The 14,942-nt window shown below is 39.1% G+C and overlaps 1 protein-coding gene and 1 long non-coding RNA gene across 8 annotated transcripts; one reads left to right on the top strand and one right to left on the bottom strand.

Moving 5' to 3' along the window:
* Window positions 1-336: 336 nt before the first annotated feature.
* Window positions 337-2,046, bottom strand: LOC117219529 (uncharacterized). Of its 2 annotated transcripts, XR_004490052.2 has the most exons (4): window positions 1,846-2,046; window positions 1,480-1,759; window positions 1,261-1,401; window positions 337-944 (listed from the first exon to the last, which is right to left on the bottom strand). It is a non-coding gene; the product is annotated as an uncharacterized LOC117219529 (long non-coding RNA). The 2 variants fall into 2 exon arrangements; XR_004490051.2 differs by having other exon boundaries at window positions 1,480-2,042.
* A 430-nt stretch (window positions 2,047-2,476) lies between these two features.
* LOC117219528 (uncharacterized) lies at window positions 2,477-14,861 on the top strand. Of its 6 annotated transcripts, XM_033468724.2 has the most exons (10): window positions 2,482-3,166; window positions 3,360-3,447; window positions 3,636-3,746; window positions 3,853-4,480; window positions 4,567-4,659; window positions 4,885-4,971; window positions 5,772-5,930; window positions 6,035-6,338; window positions 6,838-7,084; window positions 7,162-14,861. In XM_033468724.2, coding segments are annotated over exons 1-10 (1,746 nt in total). In that variant the 5' UTR covers window positions 2,482-3,164; the 3' UTR covers window positions 7,189-14,861. The 6 variants fall into 6 exon arrangements, with proteins under 6 accessions (XP_076382583.1, XP_076382584.1, XP_076382586.1 ...); XM_076526468.1 differs by having other exon boundaries at window positions 2,477-3,166; window positions 3,856-4,480; window positions 6,838-14,861; XM_076526469.1 differs by having other exon boundaries at window positions 2,479-3,166; window positions 3,259-3,447; window positions 6,838-14,861.
* Window positions 14,862-14,942: the final 81 nt, after the last annotated feature.

Below are 14,942 nucleotides of genomic sequence, written 5' to 3'. Positions count from 1 at the left end.
CAGTTGTAAAAACTTTGTAAGATTGAACGATTGTCACGAATCTAAAACAACATCTTTTGATATAGAAAATATTGAGGAATCTTCAGTAGTTACTTCAACGCTTATAAATAACTACAACAACTTGAAGGAGGGTTTTACTCAGCATCCTAATTATTATTATTCATCTACAAGAACATCTTAAAGTTCTGATACTGAGATAATTGAAGATACTAACAATTCCTAAAAATGAGAAATAAATTAAAGAAGATTTTCAATAAATTATTCAATGTTGATAATAACTTCATTTTTGAAGGAACAAGTTATCTTTTATAATATAATCTAACAACTTCTCTTGAGATCACCATTTAAAAAATGATTAAGCTTCTTTCTGATACGATACAATCTCTAAATTCTGATAGCATTCATATCATAGATAACAGGTTTTCTTAATTAACATCTTATGAATGAAAAGAGCTCGCCTGAAGCGAACTTATTCAGCACAAGCGATATTATTCTAGTTTTATCTTTCTTCCGTAAAATTAGCATCCAACAACCACAGTTCACGAAGTTATTGAAGGCATATTAATAACACGAGACGTTTAGGATTATCCTCGTTCTCAGAACTCCGATTCAAAGTATATCAGACGAGCGCGACTGATGGGACAGTTATTTCTGAAAGTTACGAGGTCGACCGAGTCGTCCTCCGTCTAGCAGTTACGGTTAATCGTAGCTGTTGACGACGCCAGTCGAGGGCATAATAGCACAGGGAATGCTCGATAGCATCCTGCAGTCTTTGCTTTTAATTGTCCGGATCGCATCCTCCTACGCTGTTCCGCATTTTCGGGAAACCAACGGCCGAAAGATGATTTTGCCAAGAGGAAAATTGCCAGTATAGTAATTCATTGTCGAACACAGTGTAAACGGAAATATGATTCAGAGCCCACTAATATTGATGATCATCGTATCTGTACATGATAATAGAATTATTAAATAATTATAATTTCTGTAATTATACATAACAATTTGATCAGGATCTAAATATTTAATTTATAACTGCATTTATTGTCAATTTAATTTAAGCGTTTAAAAAATATGACCTGTGATCGTTACAAAAGTAAAAATACATAAACTTGCGAGAAATGGATTTGACTGCTTTTCCATTAAATGGTTGAAAAAGTATATCGCAACAGAAAACGCTGTTTTGCGAAAAACTTAATGAAAAAAGAAAAGGATTCCGCAACGAAAATAGCTTCCAGCTGTGCGCGACAATTATTGACTCACCACAGGAAGCGTTTCGCAGATTTTTCTTTGTTCGAATGCTTTCATTTCGGAACTGTGTCGGCTTCATCCAAATCTTTTTAATTTAGTTTTCCATGATGTGGAAGAATATTCGAAAATCCATGTTTGTCTATGATGCTGCAACTGCATAAATTTATTTAAATAAATACGGACATTTAAATTTATTTATAAAAGTGATAACAAATTTTTGTAATGGTATACCTTGTTCATAATAATTTATTCTTAAAGTTTTTTTTAGCGAATAGATGATATAGCTTTGAAATTGTGAGTACGCAGTATGATCAAAATGGAGCCGGAAGTCGTCACCATTTTGAAAATGACGGTTGCGTCATTATATTTTTTGTTGGAACAGTACTTCCAATTCAAATAAAGATCGTGAGTACTTTAACATTTTTACTTTCACCTTTCACAAAATCAGGTTTAAAAAATGCTGCAAAACCTTTATTAACCTCGAAGAGTTGAAACCTTTGAATTGATGTAACTAACAATAAAAAGTTAGACGATTGTAACGATTCTTTGAAAACGCTTTCTGTAAAGCGTTCTGTGTCTAAGATTTCCATGACTTACTACAGATTATTAGCCAGAGTCACAAAGCCCATCTCAAGCCAACTGCAAATGCTAACGTAAATACGATTATTTTCCTCGCTAAAATACAAGCTACTCTACACAGTTAAATTGAACCGTTTGGATAACCGTTCAAACCTCGTTCACCTAATCACTAGCTCCATCTAACGTCAACTCGTCCAATCACGCATCAACGAATACACTGAAGTCAGATTTCCACGTCAACTACATACGTTTGTTATCGCCGCAAAAAATGACATCACATTATCATTAACACCACGAATCCATAAACATTCTACCTGAGCGGAAACAATTATTCCCGCTTGAATAACATCATTCGTTCTAATCGCTTCAGTGCCTCTTTTCAAATAATTCCTGTAATTGACATTTCTCATAGTCATAACCACATCCTGTAAACCCAACACTGCTCTATGATCAAAAAATCAAGGAGCAGCCTCGTGGTGTCAAAAGAAAAAGGAATTACAGGATATTTTCTTAGAGAAAGGTAAATAATCGTTTGGAAGTTCCGCACGCGTTGTTTGGGTGAACCAATGAGAACCGGCGACAGTTGGTCGCGGGCCAATGGAAGCCATTGGTGTAACGGGCATTGGCGTCACCGGGTGCTGACCTTGGCGGCGCTTGGCTGCATTCACGGAAGGCGCCCGAAAACGCTTCGGAAAAAGGCATCGGGGGCAGCGCGCGTTCGTGTCGCCCATTGTTATCCTCGTCGCGTGTAATGGCTACCGTAGAGTTTGTTGACGGTGCTCGGTCTGCTTGTTCGCGCTACGGCCTAGCCTGAGCCACGGTGGAAGGCGACGTGGCCCAACCTGACGGGAATAAAACGGTGAGAAGTCGTGACCCGCGAGCTACCGCCAATTTTATGCGACCGAAGGTACCCGCGCTTCGTACACCAGTCACCGCAGCCGCCACCGCGCTTGGACGACATGATCTGCGCGGGCCAACGCTGCTCATTGACAAACGTGTAATACGAAGCGGATTTCGCGGCATCCACAAGGGGTGAGGTATCGGTGGTGTTGTGACCGGGGTTCATTTTAGCGGGATCGAACGTACTGAGGTGGTGCATCGAGGCTCGAAATCGATCGCCATTGATTTTCCGCCGCGACCACGGCCCAACCGACACGAGGTACCCGTTCTCGGATGTTGTATAGGACGATAGACCGAAACCAGTTGTCGGTGGTATCGGGATCAGCGGGATTTAGTGTGACCAGCTGCGCGGCACTCCGCGCCGCAGTCATGGCAACTGGAAGATCACCCGTTTGGCAGTCAGACATGTAACCCGCGGCGCCCGTGTAGACTATCACATGTGAGTATCGTATGTCGTCATGGTTATTGTTTTGAAGCCGTCCTTTCTCGTTTCTCTTAAACCATCTTCTAATTTCTGATTTATTGGTAAAGTCATTCCTTTCTACCTTGGTGTGGCTTTGATCAGGGGGGCAGTCGGAGCAGACACGTATCAGGGTTTATTTCTGCTTAACGAATGCCTACTGATTGTGCAGGGTCAAAGGCAACACATCAATGGCCCTAGAATCAAATGGCAACAACGTGGTGTGGTTGAACACAACCCGTCCTGATCAAATACAACAGGTATGCACCTTGTATACCACAACGATGTAAAGAGGAAATGAGGATTTTTCTGTTGACGCTTGATAACGTATATCAGCGTGTGTAGCATGTTGATTGAGGCAAAGCTTTTCTAGCTTCTAATTTCTAGTTCTTTTCGAAATTGAGCTTTATGTGAAACTATGTATCTAATGGTAATTATGATTTAACAGAGCCAACCGATCGAGCAGCCAGTGAAGTGTTCCATGTTTACTCAAACCGAGCAAACTAATAGTTTTACTCAGACGGAGCAGAGCAATTCAAGCTACGGAGATCAAAGACAGGTTGTTAATTATTCAAACTTTCATTGAAGCTTTAATAAACATATTTCATGCAAAATATGATAAACATAACAGTATGAAGATTTATCATTGGAAATTCACTTTACAGCAGCAAGCAGCAATGTTTGACCCACAACAAATGCAGCAGCAGCAGGCTGCTCAGGGTCAACAGTCGCAGCAGCAGCAGTCACAGCAGATGTATGTCACGACTGACAAGAAGGAGGACAAATCTCAGCAGCAGTCAGCTACTGCAGAGTTTCCCTTCTACTACAATGTCAACATGCTCCAGAAGGTTCAAACAAATGTGGGCACAATTGGCGCAATTACTACCGACGACAAAGGTTGCTATCGTTTTGACGTGCAACCTGTTGGGTACAACACATTGTTGAATCAGATGAGTATCGCGGCTGCCACCAATGCTACCTTCAAGTGTGACATCTGTGGCCTCGTGTTTGGACACATGAGCTTACTGAATCACCACAAACGGATTCATAACACAACGCCTAGTAATCTTCAACAACAACCACAACAAGTCGTTGTACAAACACCAACAACCGTTACTGTTGCCACCACACCAGAGAGACCATATACCTGTGATATATGTGGAGCCTGCTTCGCACTACCAGGAGAATTGAAAAGCCATAAAACAAACATGCATCAAAAACCGAAGGTGCAGATTTGTGAAGATTGTGGTAGTGAGGACCCCTGTGAACATCATCCCACTAAAATTAAAAAGAGTACGTTTCAAAAATACTATTATGTCTTGCTTTGAATACTTGGAACAAGTCCGATGTAAAAAATGGTGTCTACATTATTTTTATAGCTATTAAACCTGGTCATCATCCGGTGAAACGAAGGGGTGTTACCAGTGTGACTAAATGTCATAAGTGTAATGGCACAGGAATAATTTTTATTGGTAAGTTGAAGTCGTTATCGCTAAGCTTTTCGCGGCAAGAAGAAAAGTGTTCGTTGCCAAATACAAAGCTCCAGATTGCCTTTATTTGAACATAAACTGTTTGGTGTAGCAAAAAGTTCTGATAAATTGAAAAGGAAACATTTTTCTTCTTGTAACACAATCATCTTTCCTCTACTTGCATCATTTCATTGCTATCATGATCGTACATCGGGTGGTGTATGGTAGGTAAAGACGACGATAAACTAGATTCTGGAATCAGTTCCCTCGCAAAGTGTGGCGCCTGCAAGGCAACAGGCCGCATCATCATAGGAAGTAAGTCGGAATATTTACAGCCAAAAAGAACACGGGATTAACATTACAGAATATGTATCAAGAGGAACCACCAGCTGGTGGATATGTGTTACCAAAACTGTTTCGAAGATTTTCATGTTTTCTTTGCTATTTTGTTCAACAAACAGTAATTCGTTGTGCGAACCTTGAGTTCGTCGTATTCGTTGAATAAAATGAACCAGTTTACCTTTAACACATATATAAGTGGGAAATTTAGTGAGTTTCTTTTAAGAACATAATTTGCATGCAACGAGAAAAAGAAAGATTTAACGAACACTTGAAATTCACGGATGGATTTTTGAATTTACTGTAACAATTCTGTTTCCTTTTTGGTAAAACCGTTGATATCTAAATTTAAGAATCACTGCATGGAATGAGATCTCCCCTAAGGGACAGTTTTATAAACTTAATCTATCGATCATTTAGAGCGGTTTTAGTATTCGGAAAGTTCTTTTTGAATATCATTTTACCACTCAATGCATCTTTTATTTCATTGTATACATGTACTTACTCATTTCCTATTTTCTGCACTAACTCTAACTACCCGCATGTACGGATACTCAATCAACGTCATTCTCTTTTTAAAAATAAAGAAAAAAAAATTAAAAGACTTTCATTGATAAACGATATGTTGAGAAAGAATCTTTCGAACAAAAAAAACCATACACAATCCTTTGTCTTGCGTTGCCCGATGCATTCATCAGATCATCTAAAGAGCATACCTTGTTGTAGAACTGGCCCTTCGAGGAATACTAAGAACCCGGTTGCTTCTTTAATTACAGGTGGGAAACAAAACAGTCAAAATCAGGCAGAGAAACCGTTTCATTGTAATGTGTGCGATGGAACATTCTCCCGGTACTCGTCGCTTTGGTCCCATAAGAGACTGCATTCTGGAGATAAACCTTTCAAGTGTGATATTTGCGGCTTGGCATTTGCAAAAGGTGACCGCGCACAAAATTCGCTAACACGATTCTCGAATCCTAAAACCCGCTAAAACATACACAAGTTTAATAACGTTACGTCTTCGTTTTTCTATCCTCCGCAGCCGCTTATCTGAAGAATCACGGAAGGGTGCATACCGGCGAAAAGCCATTCAAATGCAGTGTCTGTGGCATGCAGTTCTCGCAAAGTCCTCATTTAAAGAACCACGAAAGAATTCATTCTGGTGAACGTCCTTATCAGTGTGAAGTGTGTGAAAAAACATTTGCCAGACATTCGACCCTCTGGAATCACAGGAGGATCCACACAGGCGAAAAACCTTATAAATGTAGTATATGTGGCTCGGCCTTTAATCAAGCTACACATCTGAAGAATCACGCGAAGGTCCACACCGGTGAAAAGCCCCACAGGTAGTGGATTTGCTGTAATCGCACTGTCCATTACCACATTCATCACATTCTTTAAATAACTAATTTTCAAACAGAGGCAAATGTAGAATTGTTTGACTTTATCTATGAACGTTATACAAATGTTTGGATATAGTATGGTATAACCCCCGCATCAGAATGAACTGAAATTGTGTTTAGATGAAGAGAAAGGGGGAAGGCATTTCATTTCAAAAAATTTTAATAGCGGGTCTTTATCAGATTTCGAGTTTGTAAGCAAAAAGCTTTTAATAGAATACTTTCAGTTCCCATTATATGTAATGTAGGAAGTTGAAACTTCTTTCCTTCCCTAAAAAGTGAAGTTCATTAAGAGAAGAAGAAGTCATACTATACTATATTCAAATGTGGTTGTAGAAAACGGTTCCATAGTCTCAAATGATCGGCGACAAAAGTCTGTATCTATTGAAATAAATAATTGTATTTACTTTACAGAAGACAATGCTGACTTTGTTACTTGTTCTAGATGTGATATATGTGAGATCGGATTTTCCGATCGTTTTGCACTGAAGCGTCACCGTGCTATCCATGAAAAGTACGGACAAACAGCCCGGAATCAGAACGCGAACAATCCAACAAACGCACAGCAACCGAATGCGAGCAACCAGCAGCAACAACAGCAGCCCCAGCAGCAGCAACAGCAGCAAGGTCAACAGGTGGTCGTTGTGAACACCACGACTCCAGTCACCGTCAGCCAAGGACAAGGGCAAGCGGTAATGCTCGAAGAAGTCTACAAGTGTCAGGTGACGTTCCCAGACTCTAAATGATTCAGCTAGAGAATACCTTTCAGGAGCTGGTAAAGGGGTTAATTTTTTAACCTTTTTGTAACGAGATGAACGACGCTGATGAAACCACAACAAAAATCGAAACACATCCCTAGAGTTAACATTCAGAGACAAACAGACGGATGCGCGTGCGAGAGTATTGTAGGCGAGCGTGGTGTCCAAGGGGAGAGAGAGAGGGAGAGAACGAGAGAGATATGCTGCGAGTTTCCGGAGTGTGACTGGTGAGGCACGCTTTTCGTGAAGAGATTCAGGTTCCGACAGGAGAGGATTATATATAATCGGTGTGACATACAGGACACACTCACACACAAAAACACAGTCGATTATATTATATATAAATATTATATATATAAATATATACATACATCTGAAAAACTGAAACGCATCGAGAAAAAAAGGGTATATCAGAAAAGAGACTTAGCGATATTTTCCGCGAGTAATTATGCACGAAGACACACGTGACTCGGAAGAGTGCGGCTCGTATAAAAGAAAATCGCTCGGAGAAAAGCAAACGAAGAAAAATAAGTAAAGAGAACGAGGAAAGAGAGGTTGAGATTTATTAGAGCACAGAAAATCATGGACAAGATATCCTTTTTATATTTTCTCACTCGAGATAGACACGTTTCATTACTTAGACAACGTTCGACATCGGATTGGCTGATCGATCCCCGTTCATTCTAACTAATTAGTAGCCTCTTCCAATTGATTTTCACCGGCCGAGTTGATACGAGAAGAACGCGGTGTCTCTCTCTTATTTTATATTCGACGAAACCGGAAATAGCTCGCCGTCCGGGTGTTCGCGGTTCGTTCTAGTTTTGAGGCCCATTTAATTGGCTATTGTAATTGTCATCTGGGCGAATCGACGAATAAATGACTTGCGTCGGGAACGCTCGAACCTCGGCCCTTTCTAATCCGACCTTCTTGCGGAGATGCGAAGAGGAAGGATAGGAGCTAGTATTAATTTTGTGTTACGCTTCGGTCATGTTCTTTCCTTTTGCCAATTCGGTGCACGGTAGCCGAGGGAGATCAAAGATTTTGTTGGCGGAAGTCGTGGCGCGAAAACGACATCGCGATATTTGCAGGCCCTCTTCCGTCCAGTCATTCGGGATCAGAATATACGGGAAGAAAAATTAACAGGAAATCTATTTGGATTTACTTGCAAAGAAAAAACGACCACGGTTAAATAGAAGAAAGCATCAATGAAAAATAGGAATGGAGAGAGAGGAAACGAAAGGAAGAAGGAAACAAATAAAAAGGAAAAATTCGACAACAGAAGCAACGCCCACGCGACGAAGAATTTCTATCTCACCGGAGCTGCAATAATTAATAGTGAATATCGACGGGCAGACTAATCTGTTTTATAATTTTAAGACCGTGAACTATATTGAATATCAGTTAACTAAAATAGTTGCTAGTTTGTAAACGGCAATTAGCTGGCTAGATTATCTATACATATACATACGATTAATTTTTATATCCCCACTTGTTAGGAGCGACGATGCGCGTCGCTGAAATCTACTTTGAATAAAATATTAATTAAAAGGAGAAAAAAAAGAGAAAAAGAATGAAGATACGAGTAAAGAGATAGAAAAGATGGAATCAAAGATCGACTCGGTTTGTAACAAATAATAAGAAATATTATTGATAATTGGTAAAAAAGGAAACAAGAATTCGATTGGTCGATGAAATCGTGAAGTCGACAATGATCGAGGATGCATTCGATCTTAAATATCCTGTTCCTCGGATGATATCATTATCGTCTTAAGCTGATCTTTGTTTCCGCGATATCGGACCAGTTTCTCATTTCTATAGAATTATAGATCATCGGTCTTCGAATCGTTGCGACGAAATAACGCCCGAATGATTTTGTTGTACTAACAGTACGATACCAAAAAAAAAATGGGAAAAGGATAACGAATGAAAATCACTGTTTTACAAAACGAATCACCCTTAGGCACACGGGAAGACAGACAATGGCTCAGTGATGTCCCTAAAACAAACAAAAAAATAAAATACAATTCTTTTATACAGTATAAACTCCATTGATCGTGAAAGATATCTCCGCTAGTAATCGCGTCTGATCACAAAGCGATCGAGCCAGCATGTTTGAATCGTGTTCCGATCAGTTCCCCTCGAGAATCTCCGTCGAGAGTCTGTGGGATATCATTTCTTTACGGGGGGATTTCTCTGTTTTTATCGATATAACTTGTAAAAATAAAGATATGCTAATTACGTTTAATTTACTGTTAATGTGGTCATAATACCTGCTACAGTATTTTTCGATTAGACTAGAGATCTATTTTGTTTCTGTGTTCCCTGGGTCACGTTTTTTTGAAGACGACGAACGACGCGCAAAAATGTCAATTTACTTTTTTCATTGCTCTTGACTTTTTTCTGAGACGTAACGAGCGAACCTCAATATCCCGGAAATTACCATTTCTTTCGTTACATTCTCAACAAACGATCAGATGTCGGGAAAATTTTGTTTCGCTCCATTTATGTGTACCATTGTTATCTAATTGACAGCTGCAAACCCATTGCCATTATAATATAAGATGACGTAAAAATGTACGACTTTTAAGACTAATTAAAATAAGGTGTGAGAAGATTTACATAAATGTTAACGTGCGCTCTGCTACTGTTCGATGTATCTTGGAAACTTCATACTTCAGAACACATGCTTCAAATCTCTGTTTCGATAACAATGTCTCGAAGCTTCCAAGATACGCGAGAAAAATGCACACATTAACATTTAATGAGTTGAAGAATAGCAGTGCGAATTTTTTCCCGATTGATCAGCAAAATTCAAAAATATTTTTGGGATATCCAGGTTCCCTTGTGAGCGATGCTTCTCTCAGCTTGCCAGTGCAATTAATTTCCTTGAATTGTAACAAACGCAGAGACGAACACTCGGAAAATGCTTGAGTCTGTTTTTGTATTGTTTTCATCGTGTTCTAGTTTCTTTTACTTTTTGGAATTTACCCACTTTAGAGCATGATTTCGAGGTAGTTGAATTATATTTAGCGGGCGCTCGGTATATCGAGCCTGTTCGACACACACACACACACGATCTTCGTAACTTTTTGTTTCATTTGACGGCACCTTCGATGACGTTTGTAAATAATGATTAATTATAGGATGTCTCCGGGTCGAAGACGAGGGCTCCGTTGTGTTTTTACCGAACGACTCACTTTCGCTCGATTCAGCGACTAGAATGCACGGCTAATTGTAACGCTTCGTACATTTCTAGTGTTAGGTCGTCCCATCAAATCATGTTGTTTGCGTCTGTGAAACGGGAAGAAAAGTGTGCTCATTTATACCACAATAACGACCCTATCGATCACAAATTTTTTATCGTTGCGAATGCTCGTAAAATTCATAGTTGGACAAAACTAGGAAAGAAACTCATTATTTTCACAATTTGACCAGGTTGAAAGCGAAATTGAAATTGTTTCATTGCGTTTTCCGAAATGCACACGTGCGAGAGAAATTATGTAAAACTTATGTTTCGATCGTGTATCTGGAAATTGTTATTTATAAATTTAAATTGTACATGCAAAGATATTTTATTTAAGCAACGTGGTATGTTATTAAATAACATACCTATGGGACGGCTTGATAATGTCGAAATGACAGCGGTTAATTTGTTGCTGTTAGGATATTCAAGTGCGGGAAATTTTAACCGAGAAAAATCAAATAAAAATCACAACTCAGATTTCTCTGTTATATTTGTGTTCTGTCAATCTGCAAACTTTTATGGAAACTCTGTACCACGAAATTTCAATGATCGATCGTTTACTGAATGTCTTCGGTCGCAATAATATCGACCTCGAGATTACCGATTCCTATGAATGAAATTGTTAATATCGGTCTTCCTTTCTATTTTTGAAGAAAGTAACGACCTTGATTGAGCATGATTATAGTTAAATGAATTTCGAGCCCTTTTCTTCGAACGGTAGAGAAAGAAACATTTTATGTACCGTACCTATTTACGTTAAGAAATCTGCACCGGTAGGTTGGTGGCGTTTGTAAGTACGAAATAATAGGTGATTAAGTAATGTTTAGGAATCGCGTTGTGGGAATTGCTGAAGGAGCCATTTTCCTAAAAACCACATCAAATTTCGGACTGAGAATGTTCGCTCGAGTTCACATTTTTAAGCAACTACGATAGAAAGTCTAGCTAATTCGATTGAATTTTTCATTTCATTGACACACATTTCGTGTGAGTAAACATTCGCAGTCTGATAGTAAATGTGCAAGAAATTTTCTTTTCTTCGGAAAAGTCGCACCAGTTTGTTATAGAGTCCTTGCGGATCGCAAAAAAACTGATGGTTTTGCCATAGAAGTTCATTCCATCATGGTCTATTGACTCCTTGCAATTGCACCACGACCTTAGCTGATATTCTAAGCGAGCGAAACAATTCGGAGCTTCCATTTTAATAAAACAAAGAAAACCACACTTGGAAGCGTCTTCCTGTGTCTCATGGGAGAACTGACATGTCCTGACCTATCCGATCGCTTGAGATTTCGGTTGTGCACGATTTTCCTGTGTTAGATTGCGAACTTTACGACAACGAGGTATACTTCGTCGGATTTCGAGGGTCGAGGTTTCAGGGTCGTCGCTAAATTGCGGATTTTATGCAATTCGTGGAACACTGAAAATTGTCTAAAATTCGGTGTAGCAACAAATTTAATAAACTTTAATAACGTTTTTATTTTAATCGATGCTTGGTGATTACGAGCGTAAATATATAAACGTTGATGGAACCTGTAACGGCGCAAGGAACAAATTATGTTCGCTAAAATGGCTTCGAAAGACCTGTACTTGCATGAACATCCGCAGTATAGTCATCGTACACAGCTAAAACGGTCTTCGAAACGTGGAAAGAAATTTCTCAATTTTTCCTGGGTAAACTGTCACGAAGTGTTCGACCCTAAGAAATTACACAAGAAATTAAATTGATTCCGAATGACTGACGGCTTAATCGTGTCCGCCATCTTTCGGATTAATTCTCGCCTGGACACGTGTACCAATACTTTAGTAAAAGCTTCGCGGATCATCAGGAGTGCTTTCCTCGACTTTTATGAGACGCGTGTCCAGATGAAGATTAATACCGATGCGCCGAGGCGGAGAATAATACGTAAAATTTGTATAAGTATTGTATAAGTCGTGAAAAAAAACGTGTACAGATTTTCATCCGTGCTCGATTGGGATGAAGAGAAATAATAGGCAAGAAGTAAGAGCCTTTTGTACAAACTTTCCATCAAACTCGATCTGGTTTGATGCATTCGCCGCCGCCATGTTGTTTCGGAGCAGTTCTTCGTGGTTCTGCATAAAAAAAACCTCCAAAAAGCGGTGATAAATTATATAACAACGAGTTTAATCGACAGATTAACAAAGGTTACGATCAATTTTTAATCGAATTTGTAAATTGCGCTGTTAGATTTAAATGATTTTAATCAAAATGAACGATGCGAGTGCGGCGGCGAACGCGTCGAAGAAGAGTGCAGATCGAACGTTGTGTTTTTCTGTTCTTCTGCTTTTGTTTTCGTTTTCGTTTTCGAACAACGATGCTCATCGTCTAGCCAAAATGGAAAGAGAGAGAGAGAGAAAGAAAGAAGGAGGTTGATTATACACACGGTATACGGTACACAGGATACCAGCGTATTTAGAAACATATTCGTAACGAAACTTAAACGGCGTAGAAGAGAAAGGAAATCATGAATAGATCTTAGAACATAGAGCGTGCAATTTTACCGAAGTTTTTTCTTCAATTAATGAACGAGGGAACGACTGGAGATGATTTTAATAAACCGATAATACAGATGAAAAAGAACAAAGCAGGAAAACAAGTATGCAGTCCTATCGCGACGACGTAGATTAATTTTTACATGACGTTCACGCATCAACACGTACCTACACACGGACACGCATACACACAGACAGGTACATGGACACACGTTGTATGGGCAATAATTGCTGGTCATACGAATTTTTGATAATAAAAGAAACACGTTCCTATTAAATTATCTGTTTATTATTGTTAAGTCTTCGAGAAGCGATTAGAAAGTCGATATGTCTCTGAAATAGAAACCGGAAAATAGAAAAGGAGCGAGCCGAACTTTCTTTTCGAAAAGCGACGGAAATAGTCTCTTTGAAAAATGGCCTCTTTGTACGATAAGCAGACGACCGATAGAGACGGGCAAGATTTAATTAGCAAAAATCAGCGGCCCTTGTGGATGACTAAGTTTACTTAGGCCCACTTCGATCCGTGCTTCGCAGAAACATCCAAAAACAGCGTACAAAGCATCATATCTTGTTCCATTAGGTCAGTGCTCGGAATGCTTCGGAATGCAATATTGGCTCACAGCCGATGGAAGCAAGAGCGCGAATCGAGAGTAGTTAAGAGGCGGAGCCTAATGTTGCGATCCGGAGTATGCAGAGCACCGTATTAGGTAAATCACAACGATCGTTCGTTGTCGTACAAATTTTGCCCGCCTCTTTGCGAAATGGGAGAGAATTTAGAGGATTATAGGAAACCTAATTAATAATAATACGATGAAGTCTCGTAACTTTTTTATCGTGAAAGAACGAAGAAGACGAAAAGAAACATTGGTGAACGCGAGGAAACTACGTGAGACTGTGTATCTGCGATTGTAAGGCAAAACGGCACCAGTGTTTCAGAAACAATTTAAAGTGATTTTGTTTCCTTCGAATTCTTTTTTAAGAAGATAATGTATTCTAAAAGCATCTTCGAAGCCGCAATCACAAAAAAAAGGTCAAAGAGTACGTCGTTTATAAAAAAAATGGTCAGGATTGCCTTACACCCGCAGATTAACGTAATTTATTTTCAAGGTATTTATCGAGATATTTTTTCATTTTTCATTGTAAAGAAGAGAAATTTTTGAAGAATCAACGCACTTTCTATAAGCTACTAGTAGGATTGTAAAGTTATATATAAAGGAATAGAGAAAGAGGAACAAAACATTGAAATTGTATGATGGAGAATATGGGGGTTGATAAGAGTAATCGATTTATTTTCGTCCTTTCGCCGAAGGACCCTGAAACGTACCGGAAACCGTTGCTCCGCGAGCGTTGTAAATGATGTTGTACCATTTCCCGGTGTTTCCATTGTAATTAACACAATGAAAACACCGAGAACAATCTCACCGGAGGATGTAGTTGAAAGAAATACTAGAGAGATTTTACTTTTTATCGTGTAAAACATGGTGTAGACAAAAGCGACTGTACTCCGCTATGCGCCATCATTGTAAAAATTAAGTTTCAATCTTCCGTTTATCTTCGGCTTCGACTTTCGCGAGTTTTTTATTCGAAACGAGTTCACGAGAAACAAGGGAAACGATTATTGAGCGTTTCTGTTTCAATAGGATGTCGCAATCCGTAGATCGTTTGCGAGTCGAATCTAAAAAAAGGAAACGATCGTGGCGACGATCGTGAAAGGAACCTTAATGCGTTTACACACGGACACCGTTTTGTACGAAGAATCGCGTAGGTGGGGACGATTGTCACTTTAGATTAGTCTGCTGTCAATATAACTAGAACTATAATTTTGAATGTAACATGTATCATACTGATTATTACCTAGATAAGGGAACCGTACCGATTAAAAAGTTAGCGCACGATTATATCAGACATTAGGTTTAATAATAAATGATGTCCAAGGGACATTTTCATTTTTGAAGACTCACGTGAGTTTTATTTAACTTTTATTATTTTTGCGTTTGATACACGAATGAGAAAAGTTCATGATCAACCTAAGCGTAG

The sequence above is a fragment of the Megalopta genalis genome, chromosome 15, assembly GCF_051020955.1.
Source record: "Megalopta genalis isolate 19385.01 chromosome 15, iyMegGena1_principal, whole genome shotgun sequence".
Lineage (NCBI taxonomy): Eukaryota > Metazoa > Arthropoda > Insecta > Hymenoptera > Halictidae > Megalopta > Megalopta genalis.
Note: the sequence above shows the minus strand (reverse complement) of the source record. Positions and strands in the feature narration are given on the sequence as shown.